This window comes from Meles meles, chromosome 4 (assembly GCF_922984935.1).
Source record: "Meles meles chromosome 4, mMelMel3.1 paternal haplotype, whole genome shotgun sequence".
In the NCBI taxonomy this organism is placed as follows: Eukaryota; Metazoa; Chordata; class Mammalia; order Carnivora; family Mustelidae; genus Meles; species Meles meles.
In genome coordinates, this window is record NC_060069.1 from 109,615,553 (window position 1) to 109,637,309 (window position 21,757).

The 21,757-nt window shown below is 36.8% G+C and overlaps 1 protein-coding gene across 4 annotated transcripts in view; it reads left to right on the forward strand.

Annotated features, from left to right (window-relative positions):
- CBLB (Cbl proto-oncogene B) overlaps positions 1-21,551 on the forward strand; it is a 222,857-nt gene extending 201,306 nt beyond the window's left edge. For 3 of the 4 annotated variants that reach the window (XM_046002091.1, XM_046002092.1, XM_046002093.1), the window contains exon 19: positions 17,898-21,551. In XM_046002091.1, coding sequence (XP_045858047.1) covers positions 17,898-18,157 — 260 coding nt within the window. In that variant the 3' untranslated portion in view covers positions 18,158-21,551. The remainder of the gene's footprint in view (positions 1-17,897) is intronic. The other variant, XR_006818015.1, reaches the window with a different exon arrangement.
- The last annotated feature ends 206 nt before the right edge of the window (positions 21,552-21,757 follow it).

Genomic DNA, 21,757 nt, shown 5'->3' on the forward strand with positions numbered 1-21,757 from the left:
CAAATATGGAAGCATTTCTGCATCTCTAGGATAAATTCCACTTGATCATGGTGGATTATCCTTTTAATGTATTTTTGAATGTGGTTTACTAATATTTTGAAGATTCTGGCATCTATTTTATCAAGGATAATGACCTGTAATTTTCTTTTCTTATGGTGTCTTTGTCTTGGTGGTTTTGCAGTCAGGGTAATGATGGTCTTGCAGAATGTATTTGGAAGCTTCAATTTTTTTTTTTTTTTTAATAGCTTGAGGAGAACAGGTATTAACTCTTCTTTAAATATTTGGTAGAACTCACCTGTGAACCCATCTGGTCCTGGATTTTTGTTGGGAGGTTTTTGATTATCAGTTCAATTTCATTACAAGTGATTGATCTATTCAGATTTTCTATTTCATTCTAATTTAGTTTCAGAAGATCTGGTGTTTCTAGAAATTTATCCATTTCGTCTAGTTTGTCCACTATGTAGCGATATAAATTTTTGGCATATAATTTTTTTGTAATAGTTTCTTAAAATCATACTTTGTACTCTGTGACTTCAGTTGTTACTTCTATTTTGTTTCTGATTTTATTGTGTTTTTATTTCTCGATGATCCAGCTAAAGGTTTATCAATTTTGTCTGTTTTTTGGTTTTTTTTTTTTTTTTTTTTTTTTTCAAAGAACCAGCTCTTGGTTTCATTGATCTTTTACAGTGTTTTTTTAGTCTCTAATTCATTTATTTCTGCTCTGGTCGTTTTTGTTTCCTACTTGTACTTACTTGGGTTCTCTCTTCTTTTTCCAGCTATTTTATGTTTAAGTTTAGGTTGTTTATTGAGATTTCTGTTGTTTCTTGAGATAGGTCCGTATCACTATAAATTTCACTTTAGAACTGCTTCTCTGTATCCCAAAGATGTTAGAATGTTATGTTTTCATTTTCATGTTTCCATGTATTATTTTATTTCGCCATTAACTTATTGACCCATTGGTTGTTTGGTAGCATGTTGTTTAGCCTCCATGTGTTTGTACTTTTTCCAGTTTTTCTCTTCCTGTGATTGATTTCTAGTTTCATAACATGAGGTTTGAAAAGATGTAGGATATGATTTCATTCTTATTAAATTTGAGATTTGTTTTTGTGGCCTAACATGTGATCTGTTCTGAAGAATGTTCCATTTGCACTTAAAATGAATATGTCTTATTGTTTTTGCATGGAATGTTCTGTATATATCTGAAGTCCATCCAGTTTGATGTGTTGTTCAAAGACATTATTTCCTTACTAATTTTCTGCTTGGTTAATCTATCCATTGATGTAAGTGGAGTGTCAGTGTCTCCTACTATTACTGTAGCACCATCAGTCATACTCCCTTCATGTCTGTCTCTCTTTGCCATATGTACTGAGGTGTTTCAGTGTTGCTGGTATAGGTACTTAAAACCATTAAATCCTCCTGTTGGACTGACCCCTTTATCATTATGTAGTGCCCTTCTTTGTCTTATGTTACAGTCATTGTTTTAAAGTCTATTTTGTCTGATAAGTTACTACCCTAGCTTTTTTTTGTTTTTCCATCTCCATTCTTAAGGAATATTTTTGTCCATCCTTTCACTTTCGGGCCTTATGTGTCTTTAGATCTGAAGCAGGTCTCATGTAGTTACCATATAGATAAGTCTTGTTTTTTATCCATTTAGCTGTCCCATGTCTTTTTGATTGGAGTATTTAGGCCATTTACTTTAATTATTGATAGGTATGTGCATTTTGCCATGTTGTTAATTGGTTTTATGTTCTTCTTTCCTTTCTCTCATTACTGGTGATTGATGACTTTCTGTAGTATTATGCTTAGCTTTCTTTCCCTTTATTTTTTGTGTATCTATTACAGATTTTGGGTTTATAGTAACATCCTAAGTATATACCAGTCTATAGTAAGTTGATGGTCATTTAAGTTTGAAACTCTACTAAAAAAGCATTCTTACTCCCCCCTCCAAATTTTATGTATATGTTTTATTCATAATTTTATTCTAATTCTGACCTTTTATTAAAGGATTTCCTTTGATATGTCTTGTAATGTTGGTTAAGTGCTGATGAATTTCTTTAACTTTTGTTTGTCTAGGAAATTCTATCTTTAATTCTGAATGACAGCCTTTCTGGGTAGAGTATTCTTGGTTGTAGGTCTTTTTCCTTTCAGTACCTTGGATATATCATGCCACTCCTATCTGGCCTGCAAAGTTTCTGCTGAGAGATAAGCCTTGTGGGGTTTCCCTGGTATAAAACTTTTACTTCTTTCTTAATGCTTTTAAAATTCTATTTATCTTTAACCTTTGACATTTTAACTATTACATATCATAGTTCAACTCCATGGGTTCAACTTGTTCAGAACTCCCTGTGTTTCCTAAATCTGGAGGTTATGGACGTTTTCAACTACTTCCTAAAATATGTTTTTCTGTTTTTCTGTCTCTCTTCTTCCTGTGAAACCCCTATAATGTAAATAGTTGTTTGCTTGATGTTGTTCAAGAGATCCTTTAACCTATCCTCATTTTTTTAATTCCTTTTCCTTTTTGCTGTTCAGCTTGAGTACTTTCCATTACCCTGTCTTCCAGACCCATTTTTCTACATCTGCTAAACTACTATGAATCTTCTTTTCAGTTATTGTATTATTCAGCTCTGGTTGGTTCTTTTTTATATTTTTCATCTCTTCATTGAAGTTCTAAGTTCTTCCACTCTTCTCTGCAGCCCAGTGATCATTTTTATGATGACCTTAAGCTCTAAAGCAATATCTGATAATCTACATTTCATTTAGTTCTTTTCCTCAGGTTTTGTCTTGTTCCATCACTTGAAGCATGTTTCTCTCTCTTGTCATTTTGGTTGATTTTTGTGCCTATGAATTAGGTAGAACCACAACTTCTCCTAAACTTAAACGAACACTCTTATTTTTAGTCCTCCCTTGTATAGACTGTGTACCTGTGGATTTGGCTAGCTGTAGGCTGAAGTGTGCATGGGCTGGGGCGATCCTAGGGCTCTCCAAGAAGAGAATGCCCTGGCAGGACAGCTGAGTGGGTGCAAGCCAGGGTGTCACAGGATGCTCAGTACAGACGTGCCCTGAAGGGCTGGCTGGAGCTGAAGCCAACACAGGCTGCAGAGGCCCAGGATACCCCGCTCAGCAGATGCGCTAGCAAACCATCTGAAGTTGAAGTGGTATGGGAAGTGTTCCGGGGTTCTCTGTACCTGTGTCCCTCGGTGCAACAGTTGGAGCTGCAAGTGCTAACCAGGGTGCACCACTCTGGGGCTGCCTTAGTGGGGCAGTGAGGGCAGATGGGGGTTGGTGCCCCCGCGCTCAATGAGGTAATAGTCCAGTCAAGGTGCCTGGACCCCACTACCATCCGCTCAATCAAGGTGGAGGGGGAATGGAAATTGTTTAGTCACCAGCCTCTCCAACCTGGAGAGAGTTTTAGCAGCTCTCCCATTGTTTGGCAGGGCTCTAGGTCTAGTCCCTTTATATTCTAGTTGCTTTTTTAAAAGAGGCTTAAACCACAGCTTTGTTTCTGTGTCCTAGGGCAGACAGATCTGCTCATGGTCGCTCAGAACCACCATCCCTCCACACAGGAACTGGCAGCATCAGGGGTGGGGGTTCCCTTCATGATCGTGTCTCCGTCTCTCTTGCTCTTCTGTCTGTGAACTCTTTTGTTGGACAGAAGCTAGTCAGTCAGCCCACAGTTCTTCAGGAGGAATTGCTTTATAAATAGGTTCAGAATTGGTGTGTGCATGAAGGAGGTGAGTCCAGGGTCTTCCTACATTGTCATTTTGGACCAGAACTGAACACACCTATTTTTCGAGCAATATTTTTGCCTCATAATTATAAATATCAGAGGTTTTTCCTATGTAGATTCTTGTCCTCTTTCAAAAAGATTTGTTGATAATGACAGCCATCCATTCTATAATGTCTGAATCAAAGTAATTCATGAGTTGCTTTGGGAATTATGAACACAGTAGTTCTTATGTACTTGATGACATGTAAGCCCCTCTGTGGTTTTACATGTTCTAACATTTAAAGAGATCTCAAAAAAGTATAGAAACTTCTATTAAACTATTCAAATTTTGGTCCATGCTGTCTTGCCTATTTACTTTTAGTCCTTCAAGGATGTCAGATATATCCCTGGGTAACCATTGAAACACTTTAGTTCCAGTTGAAAGAGTAGAATTCCAGATACATGAAAAAATGTGGAACTCAAGAAGGAGTGACATTATCTGACAGCCTCTACATAAGAGAAGGAAGCAAATCCCTTTAAGGAAGTAACATTAAACTATAACTTCGAGGAAAGTACCATGACTGATTTAAAATAATCTATTCACTGCCACCAACTCTAGATTAAAAGAAACATACATTCAAGTTTCTTGAAGAGTTGTGGCCCAAAGGCTGTATTTACACAGCTTCTTTACAGTTTTGCTCCATAATATGCAGGTGCTATAGAGCCCAGAGGAACATCATTCACATATGATTTCAAATGGTAGGAATTCTGATTAGCATTACACTAGAAATTTCAAGGAAGAACTTTCGAGTCACAACCTTGTTGAAATATCCCCAAATAGGCATTTGCCAGAAGCCTGAACTGGCTTTTACTTGAGTGATAAAATCGTCTTGATTATTACTCTGAGGGTCTCAGCTAGCTGTAACATCAAATATTTCAACCTACTCCCTGAACTCTCTTTACAAACACAGTGGAACCACAGAAAATAAGATACTTTTTCCCATCAAGATACTTGCTGACGTGCTGCTTACAGGACTAACCGGCTGCCCACTAGTCTGTTTCACACCAGCAGAGGGGCTGGGCTTGTCCTTCGGATTAAGTCTATTAAAAACTGGAGACGGAGTGCCATGTGCTTTTAGGATTCTAAAAGTCCTTATTTTGCATGACGTGTTCTTATTAAGGTCTTTTTAAGATGACTTTTAAGGATTCTGGTATAAGTGCTGTATCTTACAAATTCAATTTCTCTTGTCTTTTATGATGTTCTAAATGAATGATAGTGATTTATATAGGTTTTCTGTGAAAAAGAATATTTTTAAAAATTCAAAAATATTTTTTCATTGTCTTAAAAATATTTCCTTATCTTACCTAAGAAGAATGTATGCATGTATGTCTAGATATACCAACAACCTTTCAAATATTTTATTCCTCCCCCAAATATATAGTACTCTTAGATGTAACAATTGATAGTTAATGATATGAATGTCACAGCAGTTAATCAGAAATTGGATTTTTTTAAAAAGTGGTTTTTACTAGACTCAGTTAAATTCACATATACCTATATTGGAGGCAAACTTTTTTTTGCTAATAATCTCATCTCTTCACATGGGGATATTAGTCACATGGGGTTCGTGTCTACACCAGCTACATGTGAGTTTCTGTAAATTTTCTGGTTTGCTTTTCTCTTGTATTAAGATATAATGTGCTATGGTGTGACTACCATTCTTTAAAAATCCAGAGAATCCAACATGTAATAGAATAACAGTCATAATGAAGTGCTTGTGCTCATGCGGATGAAGTGCTGCATTACCTCATGGGAAGCTTTTTCATGTTTTGGGTATTTAGATGGCAGTTCAAGGTAATGCTAAAAAAAAACCTAGAATTTAGCACATGACTTACATTAAATGTGTCTGTAACTGGTAAAATATCTTTATTACCAAATACACTGACAAAATAAAGAAGGTCCCATCACAAAAGGAATTAATTCCAATACAGTGTTTTTTACTAGCTTAAAGGAAAAGTAAAGGAATATTGAATGAATTTTATATTAAGACCAAATATTCTATAGAGATCTCTGTAGAGATCTTCTATCGATCCATATGTATATTCTTAAGATCTCAGTTGAAAACATGGCTTCACTTCACTCAAGGGTTGGAATTGTGTATGGTCAATGGTATACACCATTGTGTATGGTAGTGATAAGATGTTTGAAGATAAATTGTGTTTATAACATTTTGTTTTGTGTCTCCACAAAGGAAAATGCAGTGTTAGAGATTGTAACCATAGTTCAACTACCTGAGATGTCTTTTACACACAGCTGTAGTTTTCAAACCACACTATCTGGAGTCTTTTTTCTTACAAATTTAGTAGTAATATAGTTCTATTATAACCATTTCCTGGATGTATTACAAAATTGTGTAACTTTAACCTTAACTATCATAATTATCTACCACTATGTATGCAAAGATTTTTTGATTTGTAAGTTACTCAAAACTGTATTAAAACGTGTCCTTATAAAATCAGTGTATCTGTACTAATAGCAATTGAAGTTTTTGGCATAAATGTGTTCTAGAATTGATCCAACTTCCAGTAGAATAACAGTCATAATGATGTATTTAAAAATTCTTTTAATGCCTTGATCAGTTAAATTTATATATATATATTTTTTTTTTTAATTTTTATTTCTTTGACAGAGAGAAATCACAACTAGGCAGAGAGGCAGGCAGAGAGAGAGGAGGAAGCAGGCTCCCTGCCAAGCAGAGAGCCCGATGCGGGGCTCGATCCCAGGACCCTGGGACCATGACCTGAGCTGAAGGCAGAGGCTTTAACCCACTGAGCCACCCAGGCGCCCCAGTTAAATTTATATTTTAATTCTGATATTCTTATAGTTGAAAAAATCAATAATCTGAGTCTTGATGTCTATCCTCAATTATCCACGAAGTAGTAAGTAACTCAAGAAAGACTTGATGTCTGTCTCAAATATCCATGAAGTAGTGACTCTAAATAACTTAGAGATGATGTCTCAGATTGTACATATATTTGTTAGGCAGTTACTATGGGCCAAATGTTAAGCTAAGAATTTTCAATATAGACATATAGATTAGATAGAGATAATTTAATATATACATAACTATGTAATTATGTATGTGTATATACATCATTTATTGGATATATTGAGTAGTTTATATAAATAGACATAATTTTATTCTTCCCAATGAATCTGAAATAATACTAATGTCAGTTTATAGAAGAAAGTAAATTACCCAGGGTCTCACAGCTAGTAAGTATCCATGTAATAGGATATGTATGAGTTCTGTGTTTTATCAGTAAGCTATGTGTCCATTTTTGTTGTTGTTATAGCAAAGCTTGTGGTTATCCTGCCAGTAGCTAAGCCAAAATTAAGTCTAAAAAAATCACACATGCATATAACAATGATTGTTAAACTGAGTTTGGAGATGCCCAATGATAAAGTCTGATAGAAGCAAAGGAATAGTAATGATGACAGAGGGATGGAAGAGAGTATAAGAAGTGGTAGTGGAGATTTCAAAACCTGGATTCTAGTCATTTTTCTCAGGATCTTAGGAAGCCATCCCCTATATGCTTTCTATTCTTTTTATATCAGCAGAATCATGCTATTTCTCCATATTAGATATTTGAGCAGCTTAGACCTGTAAAGCTAGCAGAGGGGATCTAAAACTAATTTTTTTTCTAATTATGAAAGTTGTACATGCACATTAGAGAATGAAATGCAAAAACAAAGAGAAGTCACTTCTAACCTGTCATCAGTCAGGAAAATTGTTTGCCATATTGGCGAAATTCCTTCTAATGTTTATCTGTGTACATGTTCACAATGGTGATCATACTAAGTCAATCCTGATCATACTCTGTAAGTCATTCTTATCTCAGTTCCATTTAACATAGTGTCATAAGTATCTCACCACATCATTAAATTTTGAAGTAAGTGTCATTCTAAATTATTGTATGATAGTCCATCATTTTTATGAGCTGTCACAGACTAATATTTTAGAAGTGTAATAGAAACTCTAACTTTATTTGCAAGAACATTAATGAATCAAATGCCTCTGCTTTGGTCTAGAAATACAGAAACTTGGTGTTGTAGCTATTGTTGAATAAGGCTTAATATAAAAAAATAGGAAGTGGATTTGTCAATATGATGGCATTTGCGTATTAGACACAGCTTTCAAAATACGGGCTTAAAAAACCACCAAAGTTTAGACAATGAAGGGAGTAAGAAGGACCTCTTGGAGTGAAATAGTTGGTAGCCCCTGAAGTAGAAGTGCCATCAACCCTGAGGAATGTGACCGACAGCAGCGTAGCTGGCCTTTCGTTTGCTTTTTTTTTTTTTTTTTTTTTTTTTAAAGATTTTATCCATTCATTTGACAGACAGAGATCACAAGTAGGCAGAGAGGCAGGCAGAGAGAGAGAGGGAGCAGGGTAGAAGCAGGCTCCCCGCTGAGCAGGGAGCCCGACGCGGGACTCGATCCCAGGACCCTGAGATCATGACCTGAGCCGAAGGCAGCGGCCCAACCCACTGAGCCACCCAGGCGCCCCTCGTTTGCTCTTTTAATCATAATCTGCCTAAGGACCCTTTTAGACCTTTCTTTTTTCCTAATCACTCCTGCTCTCCTGCAACAATGACAGTTTAATACCACAGATACACTATTTCTGTGTATCCTTTTAGCATCTAAGACCTTTTCTTGTCCCTCAAGGACCAATTTTCACCCTCCTGGGGACACTGCCCTCATTTAGAATGCATGACCTGGAGTAATCATTTAAGGTATTATTCTAACGATGTGTTCATCAGGATAATTCCCATGCCATCCAGGACTTTTCTCAATGTCACTTTGCTCTTTTATATGCTCAGAAAATGAAAATTGATTCAGGATTTAACCCTAAACCACCGGTTCTCAAATTTTTCAGCCCACGGAGTTAACTCTGAATCAATATCCTGATTGTCCATTTTTGGTTAAAGCCCAGTGTCATTCCAAGTCTGTTTTTTCTTAAAAACTTGTGCAAATTTTATATTTTCCTCATTGGTAATTCTTTAATCCTTGAGTAAAATTGGTGCTTCAAGAAGGTGTACTATTTATATCATATGGCTCCGTGTATTCTTGCACTTATTTTTATATCATTGCCATTGCTCAAAAATATGATGAGCATGGGCAGCAGCACTGAAATAAACACAGGTATCCTTAAGAAGGTATTGAAAGGACATTTATTCGGGTACAAAAATTCCCATAGAATTGGTAAGATTCATAGTAATTCCAATGTACTCCAAAAGTATAATAACTTTTGGGGAACTATAAGATAGTTTCATCTTCTGTTTCATTGCTCCTTTCTATTTCTTACCCATTCTAAAGGGCAAAAGGACCTGGTGTTTCTTTTAGACATTGTGGGGGGAAAAAAAAAGCTGGAAGGTGCTTTGGGAAGTGATATGTAGAAAGGATTAGTTTTAAGCAGTTTGCTCTAATGATGAGCATGAAAATGATCTGTTCTCCAACCCCTCTCCCTTTTTTTAAATTAAAAATAGGATCCTTCAAGAGAGAGGAAAAGAATCTTATGCAAGCGCCACACCTGGCATAGAGCCAGATGCAGGGCTCGATCTCAAAACCCTGAGATCATGACCTGAGCTGAAATCAAGAGTTGAATGTTGAACCAACTGAGCCACCAAGGCACCCCTATCCTCCCTTTTTAAAAATAGTTTCTACTCTTAGTTCAGGTTGTAACAGATATTTCTTTTTAAGACGTTTCTTAAAAGCTTTCTATAGAATTAGCACTCACAAGAAATTCCGTGTTTTTTCCTCTTCCACACTTCTGACATTACTGTTTATAGTAATTGCTGTTCATGGCATTTAAGTATAACAGTTATCATAGGTGTGAATTCATTGCCCTTTATTTTTAATGTTCAATATATGTGAAGAGACCATTACATTAATTAATTTGCATAGTACCTCAATGAGAAGGGCTGAATAAAATCTCTAAAAATGAGATAGGAAAGTAGATTTAGAGAGTGAAAATTGTGCAAATAAATGGTTTGACTCAAGGTCACTCAAAATCTTAGTTGCCAAAGTGAAATGCACCTAACCAATCCCATCTCTCTGTGATGTTCCTTGTCTACATCCAGAAAAGTCTCAGTTGTAGCTGTCAGTTACCCAGTGTGGAGCTACTCTATCCAATGAAAACAACTGAACAAAAAATTAAGATATGCCAAACTGAATAAATATTCATCAGTAAGTAGAAATTTATAGCAAGTGGCCAAAGTTGTAGCAGATTCCATTTTATTCCTATTTGTAGGCTCAAATATGTGATACAATTAAACTCCCAAGCATTTGCAAGATTCTGAAGGGAAGTCAGTACTCTTTTGAGGAAATAAATTTTGAGTTAGGGCAGTGAAGACTAGGATTAAATGAGTTGGGATATGTGACTTGGAGTTCGAGGAAAATACCTATTAGGAAAATAAATCTTTGCTTTAGGAAGATCTTTTTTTTTTTAATGAAAAGTATTCAAAATCTATCATGATTCTTTATGGAGGTTGTTTGAATCACTTTCCATAGTTAATATTTCAAATATATTTTGTATGCAAAAAAATAATAACAGTTCCAGGATCAGAGATACCTTCACTACTCTAGAGTTGATTTAATCATCAGGTCTATGTTTATGTTTTTCCTTGTTATCTTAGGTTTCCTAAATTATGTTTACTAATTTTTTTCAAGAAAAGAATAATCATCTGCAACTTCCATTGCCAGTATTAATTATAGCAGCCTTATATAACAGATGGGTTTCTTGGGGTTTTTCCTGGTAAAAGGTGCCTTGTTTTAGTGTCATATACCAGGATCCAAAAATACACATGTTTAGGGTAATAGAAGATAGTAGAGTACATAGATCCTGAGCTCACCTCCTCCCAAAGACATACTAGGCCTGCAACTACGGATAGAGCAACTGAGAGAATGACCTGAAGATTAGCAAAACAGCTCTTCCACATCAAGAAGGGTAGAAGGGACAGAGATGCAATGTGGCTGGGAACCAAACCCCTGACACAACAATCCGAAAGCAGGAGGGATATCACAGGTATAGAGGTCCTCCCTGAAGAGTAAGCAGTTCAAGCCCCACACTGGGTACCCCCGACACCTTAGGGATCTGTGTCAAGAATACTCGTGAGCATAAGGAATAACATGGAAGACTTTGGGAGAAGAAGAGGAGAAGTGAATTGGGAGAAATTGGAGGGGGAGACAAACCATGAGAGACTGTGGACTCTGAGAAACAGAGTTTTGGAGGGGTAGGGCAGTGAACCTGATGGTGGGTATTATGGAGGGCACGTATTGCATGGAGCACTGGGTGTGTTGCATAAACAATGAATCATGGAACACTGAAAAAAATTAATTTAATTAAAAAAAAATGAAACCCCAAAATGTCTTTGAAAATCAGTGGAGCTTCACTCCAGAAGAGCCAGAGGGCCATGAGGAAATCAAGACTTCACTCTTCTCTTAAAGGGCTTGTCCATAAACTTACTCCAAGAGTCAGAACACAGGTAGCAGTTTGAAAAGACCAGGGTCATTAGTGAAGATGTATTGATTATTTTAGGGTGTGTGCAGGAGGGGCAGACTTCTGTAGAAACTTTTCTCCTGGAAAGGAAGTGTTGGCAGACACCATTTTCCTTGCCCTCCTTCAGCCTAGCTAGCCCAGTGCTGGTGGCCACCAGTTTGGATCCTCTCTATCTACTTCCCTAGCACTTCTCACCCCACTCTGGCATTCCCTGTGGACCCAGCCTGCCCTGCTCTACAGCTGTCCCCCTAAAGTGGTTCCTGCACTGCCTAGAGGGCATCCCCACACACACAGCTCACACATGAAATACCTGTGAAGCACCTGGTTCTGATGACAAGGGGATATTGTACTTCTGGGCAATCGTCTATAAGAGGCTACTACCTTCAACCCAGAAGATGTAACTGACCTACCTAATATACAGAAATAAACACAGAGACAAAATTAGGAGACAGAGGAAGAATAAGGTAAAACCTTAGGGTGGGGGGGAGAGGTGAGGGAAACTAAATGAAACAGATATGCAATCTATGTGATGAAGAGTTCAAATAAATGGTCTTAAAGACACTAAGTGGAAATGTCAACAAAGAAGATATAAAACAGAACCAGTCAGAGCTGAGGAATACAGTAACTGAGTTGAAAAATACATTAGAGGAAGTCAACAGTAGCTTAGAGGATGAAGAAGAATGGATCAGTGATCTCAACGACCAAGTAGTGGAAACCATCAAAGCTGAACAGCAAAAATGAGAAATGAGGATAGGTTAAGGGACCTCTTGGACAACATTAAGCATACTCACATTTTTATTATAAGGGTCTCAGAAGGAGAAGAGAAAGGGACAGAAAACTTACTTGAAGACATAAAAGCAGCAAACTTCTCTAACCTGGTAAAGAAAACCTATTCAGGCCCAGGAAGCACAGAGAGCCTCAAACAAGATGAACCTAAAGAGGTTCACCCATAGACATAATTAAAATGCCAAAAATTAAAGATAACGAGAGAAACTTAAAAGCAACAAAAGGAAAGCAACTAGCTATGTACAAGGGAACATCTGTAAAACTTTCAGCTGATTTTTTCAGCAGAAACTTTGCAGGCCAGAAGGGAATGCACGATATATTCAAAGGGCTGAAAGGTTAGAAAACAAACCCTACTACCAAGAATACTGTACCTGGCAGCATTATCATTCAGAATTGAAGGAGAGATAGTGTTTCCCAAACAAACAAATGCTAAAAGAGTTCACCACTAGACCAGCCTTACAGGAAATGTTAAAGGGACTTCTGGGGGTGGGGTGGGGGGGTTACTTATAAAACTACTCCAAAGATCAGAAGACAAAAGTAGTAAAATCAACTGTATCTACAATAATTAGTTAAGGTATACACATAATGAAAATATGTGCAACATGACATCAAATACGTAAAAGGTGGGGTACAAATAAAAATGTGCTTTCAAAATTGGTTCAAACTTAAGGGACAAACAAAATAACCTGCTATATAAATAGGGAGTTATATTTGAAACTCCTGCTAATCACAAACCAAAAATATATACTACATACTCAAAAAGTAAAGAGAAGGAAATCTAAGCCTAACATTAAAAAAATGTCATCAAATCACAATGTAAGAGAGCAAAAGAAAGGAACAGAGAACTGTGAAAACAACCAGAAGACAATTAACAAAATAGCAATAAATACATACTTAACAATTTCTTTAAATATAAGCCAAGTGCTCCAACCAAAAGACATAGGCTGAATGAAAGCATAAAAAGAATCCATCTTTATGCTGCCTACAAGAGATTTCACACTTTAAAGACACAGGCAAACTGGAAGTAAAGGCATGGAAAAGATATTCCATGAAAATGAAAAAAAAGAAAAAAACAGACATCAGACACAAAAGACGTAAAAGAGGGTATTACATAAGGATAAAGGGATCAGTTTAATAAAAGATTATAACAACTATAAATATTTAAACACCTAACAGAAACATTTAAATAAATAAATATTGACAGAGATAAAGGGAGAAATTGACACTAATGAAATCATAGCAGGAAATTTTGATACCCCACTTACATCAATGGATAGATTATTCATCCAGAAAATCAATAAGGAAACAGTATTATTGAACAACATACTGTACCAAATTGACTAGGATTTATACATAACATTCCATCCCCAAACAGCAAGGTACATGTTTTTTAAGTGCACGTGGAACTTTCTCCAGGTTAGATCACATGTTGGGCCATAAAACAACTTTAAATAAATTTCAGAAGATTGAAATTATATCAGGCATCTTTTCTGACCACAGCAGTATGAATTTAGAAATAAATTACAGGAACTGGCAGAAACAAACACATGGAGGCTAATCAACATTCCGCTAAACAACCAGTGGGTCAATGAAGAAATCAAACAGGAATTAAAAAAATACCTTCTGACAAATGAAACACAAATTTCCAAAATCTTTGGGAAGCAGCAAAAACAGTTGTAACAGGGAAGATTATAGTCGTACAGACCTACCCAAAGAAACAACAGAAATCTCAAACTTATTTAACATTACACCTAAGCAACTACAAAGAAGAATAAAGCTCAAAGTTAGAAGAAGGAAAAAAATAACAAAGGTCAGAGTGGAAATAAATGAAATAAGAGACTAAAAAACAAAAAACAAAACAAAAACATAAAAAAGATGAACAAAACTAAGAGCTAGTTCTTAGAGAAACAAAACTGATAAACCTTTATCCAGACTAATCGAGAGAGGATTCAAATGAAATCAGAAATGAATGAGGAAAAGATTATGAAAGGCTACTACAAAAAATTGCTTGCCAACAATTTACACAACCTAGGAGAAATGATAAATAGCTAAGTCCCTAGAAATACAGCCCTCCAAGACCGAATCAGAAAGAAATAGATAATATGACAGACAAATTACTAGTAATGAAGTTCAACTAGTGACTTAAAAACTCTCAGGAAACACAAGTTCAGGATGAGAATGATTCATGAGTGAATTCTACCAAACATTTAAAGAGGCATTAATATCCGTCCTTCTCAAAATATTCCCAAAAATTGAAATGGAAAGAACAATTCCAAATTCATTCTACAATGCTAGCATGACTGATAGCAAAATCAGACAAAAGATACTATTAAAAAAAAAATTACAGGCCAATATCCCAAAAGAACATAGATGCAAAAATCCTCAACAAAACATTAGCAAACAACATTCAAAAATATATTAAAAGGGTCATTCACCCCAGTCAAGTGGGATTTACTCCCAGATACAAGGATGATTCACTATCTGCAAAGGATAAAATCATGTGATCATCTCAATAGTGCAGAAAAAGTATTTGACAAAATTCAACATCTACTCATGATAAAATCTCTTAACAAAGTGAGTAGAGAATATACCTTAACATAGTGAAGCTAGGGGCACCTGGGTGGCTCAGTCGTTAGGTGTCTGCCTTCAGCTCAGGTATGATGCCAGGGTCCTGGGATCAAGCCCCACATCAGGCTCCCTGCTTCTCCCTCTCCCACTGCCCCTGCTTGTGTTCCCTCTCTAGCTCTGTCTCTGTCGAATAAATCTTTGGGGGGGGTGGGGAAACCATAGTGAAACTGTATATGACAGGTTCACAGTTAACATCACACTTAACAGTGAAAAGCTAAAAGCTTTCTCTCTAGGATTAGGAACAAGACAAGGATGCTCACCCTCACAACTTTTATTCAACAGAGTATCAAAAATCCTAGTCAACAGCAATCAGACAAGAAGCAAAAGGCATTCAAATTCATATGGAAGAAGTAAAACTACCACCATTTGCAGATGACATGATACCATATATAGAAAACTCTAAAGACTCTACCAAAAAACTATTAGGATAAATAAATTCAGTAAAATTGCAGGATACAGAATTAAAATATAGAAATCTGTTGTATTTCTATATACTAATAATGGACTATCAGAGAAATTAAGAAAACAGTCCCATTTGCAGTCGCATCAAAAAGAATAAGATGCCAAAAAAAGTCCCCCCAAAACAAACAAAAAGAATAAAATACTTATGAGTAAACTTGACCAAGGAGGCGAAAGACCTATACTCTGAAAACTCTAAGACATTGGTAAACAAAAACACTAATTTGAAAATATTTATGCACCTCTTTGTTCATTGCAGCATTATTTACAGTAGCCAAGACATGGAATCAATGTAAGTGTCCATAAACAGATGAGTGGGTAAAGATGTATACATACACACAGAGACACACACTGGAATTTTACTCAGCCAGCCAAAGGGACGTCTTGCCATTTGCAACAACGTGGATGGACCTAGAGGGTATTATGCTAAGTGAAATAAGTCAGACAAATATCATATGATTTCACTTGTGTGTACAATATAAAAAAACATGAAAAAAAAAGAAACAGACTCATAAATACAGAGAACTGGTGGTTGTGTGGAGTTCAGGAAATGGGCAAAGTAGCTGGAGGGGATTCAGAGGTACAGACTTGCAGTTAGAACAGTACACCGTAGGGAATGGAGTCGGTGATACTGTAATAACTTTGTATGGTGACAGACAGTAACTGCACTTCCTGTGATATTTCATAATGTATATAAATGTCAAGTCACTTCTGTACACCTGAAACAAGTATTATATTGTGTGTCAAGTATATTCGATTAAAAATACGTATGCTTATTACATTTAAAATTTCTAAATCTGAACACTTCCTTGCCAATTATACTATCAGATGTGTCTCCGGCTGCCATAGTATCCTTCCCACTCTAGGAGCATAGTTAGCTGTTCTTTTCAATGACACTTGACATTCATGTGCCCTTCTCAGTATTTTGGACAAAAGCAAAATAATTGTATTAGAAAAACTCTGAGACTTGCCTGTAGAAAACAGGAAATTTAGACTTGCATTTAAGTGTAGGTACTTTCTCTCACCAAAAAGTAAATCAACAAATTTCAATGTATGACTTCTATGGTGATTGATTAAAGGATAGCTTACTAGAATTTCTCACAGTTTTTTGGAAATGATTAGAAGCAAAGTAAAATTTATTGCCCAGTTCTGCATGACATAATGGAAATACTTAATAGAAAATAAATGGAACCTGAAAACAGAGTAAGAAATGCAATTTAGCAGACCATAGTAGGTTGAGATGTCTGGTTATAAGTGCGAGAAATAGCACATACAGATTTGAGTGAGAACCAGAAATTAATGTGTGTTCTTATATATGAGCATAATTTAATAAGCTCTATCTATAGCTATATTTTTTTTCAAACTGGGAAGTATTCTATAAGAAAGGAAAAATTAAAAATAAGACTATCATCCAATTTGGTGTGGAAGAAAATATCTTCATACTGGAGGCTTTCACGTGCCTATATTATACCACTATATTGCTGGAATTGTGAAGAGGATGTTTTTAGCAACTTACCTTCTCATGGAAGAGGATTTATGAGAAAAATACATTAGACAATTATTGTATTTAGATTTGATTATTATTGAAGGTATCAGCTTACAATTTCTCATGAAGATATCGGGGAAGTTGGCAAAGCAGCAGAGACCAGGAGGGCAAGGATGGGACGAGAGTCACAAGCCATTTGGGTTGTAGCCTCACTTCCTCACCTACTTAACTTATGTCCTTAGATTTAGTGTTTGGCATTTTTCAGTGGTCTGAGAGAGTTACTAAAGAAGTGTCGAAGTCTAAATGGTCTTAAACGCATACATGTGTTGCATGGCATAAACTGGGTAATTTTTATTTTAATCTTTTTTTTAAATTTAGGCTTTTGAAATACAGTACCAAATATAGGTATTATGGACATCCATAATAAAAGTACCTTCTCAAGTTAGCAGCCCATGCCCCGGTGATCTGTGAGGGATGGTGGTCTCTAGTTCTTCCTCTGAACACGGTTGCCCTCCATTCATGGCGCCAGTGTCACTTGATTGAACTTCAAGAAACTTGTCAGAGGACTAATCCAGAGCCCGAGTCTCCATTGCTCATGTTTCTGCCGGCTTTGCTTTTTCTCTAGCAAAACTTCCTACCCTGGAATCTGGGTAAAGTATTTGAGCAAAGCAGTGAGTTTACTTCTGTTCAGCCTGTTAACTAACAGTAGACTCAAAGCACCTACTCTTTTTCTCCCCACCTCAGAATCAGTTGACAGCATGATTAACTTGAAAGAACAGACTGGCAGAGACACTACAAAGCCTGTTGCTCAGAGTAGTTGTGCTGTGGCCGGGGTGGGATGGAGGACCTGCTGGGGATGTGCTTCCGGGAACATCGACAACCCTGTAAAACTTTCCTCTGGTAGAAACTTCCCAAGACAGAGCCTCCACCATCGTAGGAAAGAATAAGCTGGTGTCCCTATAATGAAAGCCTTTCTTTTTCAATTGTTTCCTTTCTATACCTGTTAGTCCCTATGGCTTAAAGAATAATATGTGGAATTGGGAATAAATTTGTATTAATCTTTCAAACTTCCAATACATTCTTAGTTGGTTTCTTTAATGTTCAAAGTGGGGACAATACAGCCTGCCCAGCAATAATAAATAAAAATGGGGGGAAAGTTTGTTTCTGGGGATAATGAAAAATGGGGTTTTCATCTAAAATGAGATCAAGCTGATATGGTGTCTGTATGTTTATTCCATTATTGACATGATATCTCTTTCAAAATCTACCCAGATGGTTCACAGGCACCAGCCAGACCTCCTAAACCACGACCCCGCAGGACTGCACCAGAAATCCACCACAGAAAACCCCATGGTCCCGACGCATCATTGGAAAATGTTGACGCAAAAATCGCAAAACTCATGGGAGAGGGTTATGCCTTTGAAGAAGTGAAGAGAGCCTTAGAGATAGCCCAGAATAATGTCGAAGTGGCCCGGAGCATCCTCCGAGAATTTGCCTACCCGCCTCCAGTCTCCCCACGTCTAAATCTATAGCAGCCAGGACCTGTCCACACCAAAATGGCAGGCAGTCGATATCCCAGGATCGTGGAAAAGAGACAAGCGAGAGAAGGTGTCTCCTTGACATGGCATCTTGAGAAGAGGCTTGGAAGGACTGCTTCTCAGAATACAGCTGCTCGCTCAGGATGTCAATGGCTGTGCTTCCTTATTTCTGCTAGCCATACTTTTTAAATCAGGGTTGAACTGACAAAAATAATTTAAAGACGTTTACTTCCCTTGAACTTTGAATCTGTGAAGTGCTTTTCCTTGTTTACAAGTTGGCAAAGTTGCAGTTCGTTTTTGGTTTTAGTTTTGTTTTAGGGTTTTTTGGGTTTTTTTGATCCCTGTACTGTGTTCTTGACAGACCCTTGGTAGAGTGGTCAGGTCTGCTGTAACATTTCCCACCAACTCCTTGCTGTCCACGCCAGCAGCTGAGTCACATGTTCATTTGGATCTCATCCATCCCACCCCACCCCCCATGACCAGCTGGGTCCAGTTCCATTTCTCCCATTTACAAGACGCTTCAAAGGTTCTGATTTTCAGCATATTGAACTAATGCAAGAAAAGAAAAAAAAAAAAGTGTGTGGCCTTCACTACTGAGTCTTTTCTTTGGAAACCTTTGCTGTTGTGAGATGGGAAAGTTATGAATGTATAAAGCATTTTTTCATCCATGAACTCACTGATTTTTGATAAGGGTTTTTCATATGATACAGAGGAACATCCCTTTTTAATGTAAGTTTTGTGATCTTTAACCTCCACCCCCTATTCTCATCTTTGTCATCCCAGGGGTGTCACCACTCTGTAAAAAACAAAACATTAGGAGGCAGCTACTGCAGATGTGGGAGAAATAACACTTGCACATGACAATGCCATGTTGAAGTTATATAATGAGGTCCCCTGACGGTTATGCCTGCATTACTTTGAGGCATGCTTAATAAGAGGGCCGTCGCCCTGAAATGTGTTAATAATTTTCAGATAAAATTATGATCATACCTTTCCCAAAGCGGAATAGAGTTCATGTCCTATATGAGTGATTACACGCTGGTACCGAGCAAGTGTAGGAACCAGTACGTATTGCAGTGGAAAACGTTAAATCTTTGATGCACTGTTAAGTGCCAATGCTACTGCGGCAATGTTCCCCGCCTCCTTTTTGGCAAACTCTCTGCAGTCAAATCAGAGTTCACATTTAATTTGTAGATTCTCATCGTTCCATCCAGTCAGAGAAAAGAAATTTAAATAGTTTCCTTTTTTCTTTTTTCCCCCAAAATGGAAGTTTGTCCTTCAGAAACCATGTTATTACGTTTAATAGAGCTACAAATATTTATTGAGCGTCTATGATGTGCTTGATGCACTGTGTTTTCAAAGCACAAACTGTCACAAGCTGATTGCGATATAATGTTTTGTTATTCTTTATCTGTGCCTTTCATGGCAAAAGTCTCTCTCTGAAAAAGCCTAATGAGAAGTTAGTGGAGAAGTGGGACAAAACCCAGGTCTGTGCGAAATGCTTAAGCCCACAGAAGCTTTTCTAAATAGGGACTCACGGCAGGACTGTGCACCTTTCCGCCGCTCTTCTTTTAGCCTCACCCCTGGTGTGATGTACAAGGATGCATCTGACACTGAGCCTCTTTTTGGGATTCAGAAGGACAGGACCAAACATCCAGCAGGACACCATGGAAATTAATCTTCAAGCCTGGAGCGGTCACCAAGTTGACCAGGGAGGGGAACTACTGCCTTATTTTGCAAAGTCATATGTGACATGTGCCCTTGATGGTTTGGCTGTCACGATAGGAGGTAGAGAAGGAGTCACGGGCTTGGGTGTTTTAATTTCTCAAGTGATTCTACACTGGTCGGTGTCCTCAGAGAGGAATTTTCACTTTTCCTTAGATGTTGCACTTGTGAGCAGATATATGCGTGCATTTTTAAATGGCATCAGCTAATTCTTCATTGATTTAGGAACTCCACATACATCATCGTGATTATTCGTTATTTTTTAATCAGTCTCTGATGTCATGTTGGAATAGCACTATGTTTTGTGTTTTTTATGACTTGCTGATCATAGGTACAACTAAAAGCCAAAAGTTGCCACTTTGTTGTGAAAATATTGTTATAACTTTAATAGGTTAGAGAGTGACATAAAATACAAATGTGAGAAAAAACATAGTACATCCTCAAACTGTTTTCAAATACTATGTGAAAATTTCCAATGAGAATTAGAAAAATATGATAGAAATTTAGACCTTTTTTTAAAAAAATCTGTTTTGCAAAGACGACATTAGCCTCCACTAAAATCTCTGCATCTTGTACTCAATAGCAACCATTAGTTCTATCATTAAAATATTGAATCAGAAACTTCTAGGGAATAGAATGGAAAGAGGGAAACTTTTTATCAAACACAGTCATGAAAATCCCATTGCTACCTATTACCAATGATAACCTCAAAATTTTTTTGTGTGGAAATAATTAAAAATACTTTAAATTATAAAAATATCTACCCATTAATGGTTGGAAATGATCAACGCTTGGTTTCACTGTTATCCAGAAAGTCAGACATTCCTCCCATTTCTCAAGACTTGGTACTGTATTAAGCCAGGACACAATATAATCCATTTAATTAAAACAAAATCATGGCCAACACTAACCTGCTCTCCCTCATCCCCCAACATGTTCTGGGGATAGAAGTACTTATCCTCAATGACAGTCCAGTAAATTAGTCTCCATAAGTTCTTTTTTCCCCCTTGATGTCTACAATATCCTGGCCAAATTTTCTAGAATTGAATCAGAGCAGTCCTTCTGGTTAACTTGAGCTTCCTTCCCACAAAATGACCTTCAACTCTTCCCTGTCCCTTCTTCCCTTGCCCACATTGCAAATAGTCTTACTAAAGCCCTCATTGCAACTTCAGAGGGCCCATTTGTTAACTCAATATCTCACACACAAGAACACTTGCAAAGATTTCTTCATAATGTGAATTTTTTTCTTTTTCAGTTCCAGAAGAATTTCCTACAGTTTGGACATTACTTTTCCTCTTGAATTTTCAACTTGAAGCTTAATTTGCACTGAATTATCAAACTTGGTTAAAATTTTAATTTTTTTTCTTAAGCTGACAGATTTGGAAGCAAATTACAGTGTGTTTTCAACAACACAGGTACTGTCTGTTGACCTGGAATTGTAGTGCTTCTAAGAAAAGTTTCCAAAAAAAGACAACAATAGAGTGAAGGGTTTTCTTCCCAATTACTACTTTTTTTAAATGCCTTTTTTAAACTTGTCTAATGTGGCAAAATAGTTATGTGTTCAATTAATTTATATTCATCTTTTTTCAATTCTGGTTATTATGTAAACTCAAGTACTTTATCTGTTCTTTTAAGGTATTTTATAAAATGAGTCTTAACAAAATGCAGAGTTGGTATTTTATTTTTCAAATGAACACAAACATTTCTTTTACAGCATTTCTGGGTTTTCGTATTGGTGCTAAGAAAAAGACATTGGATTCAAGAGTTGAGTGGACAGGGTGGTACAAAATACCCATCCCAGGTGGTTATTAAATACCAAAACCATATCATTTTAAGATATTTACATAAATAAGCTCCTTCCGTGTCGTT